This window comes from Colletotrichum karsti, assembly GCF_011947395.1.
Source record: "Colletotrichum karsti strain CkLH20 chromosome Unknown Scaffold8, whole genome shotgun sequence".
Taxonomy (NCBI): domain Eukaryota; kingdom Fungi; phylum Ascomycota; class Sordariomycetes; order Glomerellales; family Glomerellaceae; genus Colletotrichum; species Colletotrichum karsti.
Window position 1 is genome coordinate 411,192 of NW_024065908.1, and position 5,256 is coordinate 416,447.

General features: G+C 57.0%; 2 protein-coding genes across 2 annotated transcripts; one reads left to right on the plus strand and one right to left on the minus strand.

Moving 5' to 3' along the window:
• Nucleotides 1-33: 33 nt before the first annotated feature.
• Nucleotides 34-1,752, plus strand: CkaCkLH20_03284 (uncharacterized protein; the record flags this gene model as incomplete). Its single annotated transcript, XM_038886003.1, has 1 exon — nt 34-1,752. One exon carries the CDS (start codon nt 34-36, stop codon nt 1,750-1,752), a length of 1,719 nt encoding a protein of 572 aa, XP_038748512.1.
• Nucleotides 1,753-2,144: 392 nt separating this feature from the next.
• On the minus strand, nt 2,145-3,707 carry CkaCkLH20_03285 (SWIM zinc finger protein; the record flags this gene model as incomplete). The annotated part of the gene is made up of 1 exon (XM_038886004.1): nt 2,145-3,707. The coding sequence occupies one exon, from the start codon at nt 3,705-3,707 to the stop codon at nt 2,145-2,147; it is 1,563 nt and encodes a 520-aa protein (XP_038748513.1).
• Between the last annotated feature and the right edge of the window lie 1,549 nt (nt 3,708-5,256).

The following is a 5,256-nucleotide window of genomic DNA, read 5'->3' on the forward strand; positions in this document are numbered from 1 at the left end:
TCATCTATCTCAGACATTTGATAACGTTGCAAGATGGAGTTGGCGTCGGACATAATCAACGACATCATTCACCCTACGGCTGCCTTCTCTGGAGCTTCACAACATGAAAACAACCATCACGACATTTCCGATACAAGGCAACGCCCATTGGCAGACTGGGAGACTTCGCAGCTCAATCCCAAAAACCGAATCGACAGTCTCGATCCTCTGCCCGACCCCCTATGGCGCATTGATGGTTGCACGGGGCTCGGAACCCAGTTCTACGTGCTGCCGTTGTTCCTGGGTTCCATACCCCCGATGCGAATCGATGCCTTCATACCAGAGCAGTCGACACAGACGCAAGAAGTTCGAGATCTACTAGACCTAGACGTCGCTTTCCACACCAGAGATCGTACACGAATCCAACAACTCAGCATTACCAAACACATTCTTCGTACCCTACAGCATTGGACCAGACAGCTACCCGATCGCAACTCGCTCTTCACGTCAGTGCCGTTCGGGTCTCGAATCGTCTTTAAAGATCTGTCTCTTGACATAAGGGCCATCGAGGTCGAAGTTGCCCCGACTTACTATCTTGAACGACAACTGCTCTCATCCTCTGCTCTGTCTGCCATGTGGGGCCCCGACGTCAGAATGCCCGAGTGTATCGACTTTTCTGAAGTCCACGTGGTCGAACAGGTTCACGACAGCGTCTGCCTGGTTCGCATACGGGGTGACTTGTGGATTCTCAAGGCGTTGACCAGTTACACCAAATATCTGTACCACGAGATGAAACTTCTGTTGTCAGCGAAGCCGCACCCGAGCATCATGTCACGGCCAGCTCACCTCGTCACAAAACAGTGCACCTTCGGCAGCAAGGTAGCGGTGCTTGGCTTCACTCTTGAGTTCCACGAATATGGCACCATGAGGGATATCGTCCCATTCTTGCAGGCCAGCAACACATTGACACCGCTCGAACAGTTCAAATGGGCCACGCAGATCGCCTCCGGCGTGCTACATTTTCGGCAAACTTCCGGCACCTTCTATCCTGATCTTCGTCTCGATAATGTTGTCTTGTCAAAAGATCGAGATGCCGTCATGGTCGATTTTGAGCAACGTGGTGTATGGTGCGAGTTCGCATCCCCTGAAGTCAACGCCATCGAATACATCCGCATACTCGCCACCGACGAAAACATGCCCGACGAACACAAAGACCGATACATCGAGATCCTGCGAGGATTATGCCCGGACTTCGAGTCGCTCCAAGACAGGGAGGAGTACACGAACCCCGCAAACGGCTACAACATCTGTTGGTGGAGTCTGAGCCCCGAGGAGCAAGAGGCCTCGGAGGTCTACATGCTCGGGAGAGTGCTGTGGTGTCTCTTCGAAGGTGCGGGCTCGCCACAGCAAGCCTCCATTTGGCAATCCTACCGTCGAGAGGCACACATCGAGTTCCCAGCCTACCTAAGAACGCCACCCAAACTGAGGGCTCTGATTGATCACTGTACCCGGGGTCGACGAGCCACTCTGAATAGCAGAATCGTCCGGAAGGGGAGCAAGATGGCGTTCGTGGACGCCGAGGAGGGCGAGGAAAAACAAGACATCAAGAAGGCCGCCGCGGCGTGGTGGAAGAAGGAGATCGCATGGGCAGAAGACTTCCTGGCCACGAGAGACAGGCTGCGAGGGGAGGGACGGTGGAAAGAAAACCACTTCGACAGGCCCTCGTTGCGCGACGTGCTGGACCAGCTAGAACAGCTTCAGAAAGAGATCTGACAATCCGCTAGAAGATGATGTACACTTGACGATGTAACTAAAACGGGAGGAAGCGAGATGAGTTCGAGACGCGTCATGGTATGTGTTATTTAGCTAAGCAAGAAACTCCCCGCAACGATAGATATACATAAACTCGGAGATATGAAGACAAGAAGGAGGTGTGCAGTTCGGCCCCGTTTTCTATGTACAACGGAAGAAGAAACCGCAGTCTAGACAAAGGAATCGTACAGTACATATGGAAACCCTTCCAAGGATATAGAAGAAAAGGGTTGCCGCAAAAAAGAAAAATAGGAAACCAAAAAGAGCCAAACGTCGCAGACAGCCGGCCGAGAGAAGTAAAGTATTGGTAGGAAGCCGGCCCCCTTTTGCCAAAGTCAAATCAAGGGAATCAATCACCTCATCCTCTTGCTGCCTCGATCGGGGCCCTCGCTCTGGCGCTTCGACCCGGCAGCAGACGTCGCCGAGCTCACGCTGGCGCCCCTCCTCCGCCTGCGCATCCGCGACAGGAGCGAGCGGAACTTTGCGACGTAGCTCGCCGGCGCGCCGCCGACGCCCAGCTGCTCTTGTATGTCCTCCAACGTGAACAGGAACGGGGCCGCCGCGTCGGGGGGCAGGAGCTCCAGCACGCTCAGCACGAAGCCCTCGTCGCGATCTCCCACGAGGCGGAGGTAGAGGTTGCGATCCTGGCGCGGGATGGAGGCCGCGGCGGTGGCTGCGGTGCCGGGCGGCACGAAGTCCCTGTTGCGCTCGACGACGCCCGAGAGGATGTGGACCAGCGTGCGGGCGGCGCTGACGCGCTCCCGGCTCTCGAGGGGCCGCTCGCGCTTGAAGATCGCGGCGCGGATAAGGCCCACCACGCCGGTTATGTGGCGGGCGGCCCAGGCGACGTCGCGCGGGCCCTCGGTTGAGGTGGTCGGGGCAGGGGCGCCGGCGGCGAAGGCGTCGAGTTCGCGCAGGACGAGGTCGACGCGCTGGGAGAGCTTGCGGAAGGTGTCGTTGACGGGGTCGGTTGGGCGCATTTTGGAGAGGAAGTAGTGGAAGAACTCGTCGTTGGCGAGGAGCATGCGGAAGATTGTCGCCTCGAGGTCGTTGCGTTTGATGGGCCTCTTCTTGCTCTTGGAAGGGGATGAGGAGACCAGGTCCGGACGGAAGTCCTCCGGAGCGGTGTAGTTGATGGCGGAGAGCATCTCGCGGATTTCTTGAACACGATGGGGGACTGCTTTGCCCCGGGTATCTTCGTTGTCGCTTTCGTCGGACTCTGAGGAGTCGTCAGAGTCGCTGGTCGTTTCCGACCCCTCTCCCGCTCCGGTAGTAGGGTCATAGGCTTTGCAATGGAAGCCATCAGCCAGGACGTCCAGATGGAAGGTCGAGATGTCCGTGTAGGGGTTGCCAATCTCTTCCGGATAGCCACCCGGTGTCATGGTCAGCGGGGACGATGGGTCGTGGTCGTACAACGTCTGCTTGGCAAGCTGGTCTAGGAACCAAAGCAAGTGCTGGCAAGGAGGCGCGTTCCCTCGCATGCATGAGCAGTTTGGCGTCGGCCAGCGGCTGTCCGGAGATCCAATGCGAATAGAGCGGTGGACGAGCTCTGTCATCTGAAAGGCGTAGACGTTGTCTTGGAAGAGCAGGCCCGATTTCAGGTAGAGCCGCGGCGGGTGGTTGAAGGTATCTCGGACCCGCTCGCGAGCTTGGGGCGAGAGGTGTTCGAGGTTGTATGTGAGTCTCGAGGGGGATGTGACGATGCTAGGCTCGTCTTCCTCCTCCTCCTCGTCATCGTCGTCGTCTTCACTCATGGCGCTGCTGCCCGAAGCGCTTTCGGACTCGGAGCTAGAGTCATTGATTTCGGAAGAGGTTTGGAGCGACTGCCGTTGAGCCTGCGATCTGGTTGTGGGAGGCATACTGGTGAGAGAGAGCTCTCTGAACTTGGAAACGGGAACGGGACTGGGAGAAGACATCAGGCTGAGAAGGTGTGGCAGAGTCCTATATGCTTCCTGGAGACTGCTCTTGCTTGGGTCTCCATGATGACACGTCCATCGACTTCTTATAGACAGGCGCAATGAGGCATATGCCGGAGTAGGGGCGGGCAAGGGGCTGAGTGAGGCCAACGATGAAGAGACCCAAAGAGAGAAGACGTTGGCGATGCCAGATCTTGTTGGAACAGGGTAGAAAGAGACCCAGAGAGACCTCAAGGCCAATTGCTCACGCGAGTGGTGGGCGCCAAGTTCCGTGGAGATGATATGGGAGGGGGTGGGATACGCCGTAAAAGGCGCGATGGCGAAAGTGAGGGCAGCTACTGGCTGGCACCCCCCTGCGTCGAGGAGCTGATCTGATCAGATCACCTTCTAGAAAGAAACAATTCCATTTTCTCGCCGTATCTTCGCTGGCCTTACCGCAACACCCCTGGCCCCCTAAAGGACTGTCATCCCGGGATAGGTGATGGTCGGTGGCCCGGAAAATGGCGCCGACATGTAGTTGGGCAGCGGGTGACTAGAGTTTGGGGTTGTGAAACCAGATCAGGTGGTTTGTAGAAGCTTGGAAGCGAAGCCAGCGCTCGAGACTTCGGACGCGCGCTGACGGCGGGCATGGGAGCCCCGGTGTCTCGGCAGCTTCGACGCATGAACAATGAGATAATGATTCTGCTTGACTTTAGCCGTTGGAGGTACCTAAGGTAGGGCAGCACTTGGGCCAGTGGAGATGGGCAGAGAAACAAGTGAAGAACGCTAGGAGGGATTGGACGTTGTAACGGCTTCGAAGAGACCAACGACTTCGTATAATTCCGGCTCTGTGGTTCGTCAGAGTGCGACGACGACCCGAACTTGGGTTGTCGAAAGAGAGGAAGTCGAAGTTGAGAGTTGGCGTGATCCTTGTCCGAATAAAGTGAAGTGGTTAAAAGTGGAGACACCGCACGGCCGACACCGAGGTACCGAGGGGGATATCCATGGATGGTCCCCCCGTACCATGGTAGAAATCGCTCCTGCACCTCGACCAAAGCTCAGGAATTAGCTTATCTAATCGGCGCTTTTCCAGAGGCTTGACCGTTGAATCGAGTTTTGCCTTTCAGCCACTGCTTCCCTCTCTGAGACAGCACTCTCATTGGTCAACTATCGCCGTCGGCCGCTGGTGTAGGGCGGGATTGGCCTCCCTCTGGGCCGCCCAAACGGGCCGCTGGGGACCCACCGAACTACACTGAAAGCGGTCCGCACAGCCCCCGATGGCCGCCGAACGGGCCGGCTGTCCTGGTCCGAACCTCCACCTTACTTCCTCTCACTTGCGGTCTTCGGGGGCCTTTTTTAGACTCTCAGCCGTTCACAGCCTTTCCTGGCCGCATTCCACGCGGCCCTAGACTGGACCTCCGTCCGGCAAGCCATCACATTGACCTCACAAGGCTTTCCATCTTGCAGTGCTCCTCCGCGATAGCGCCATGTCGATGAGTCTTCCAGAAAAGCCTTACTGCTGGCTCAGAGGGTAATACAGACGGCCAGTCCGACCAGGTGGGCATATGCC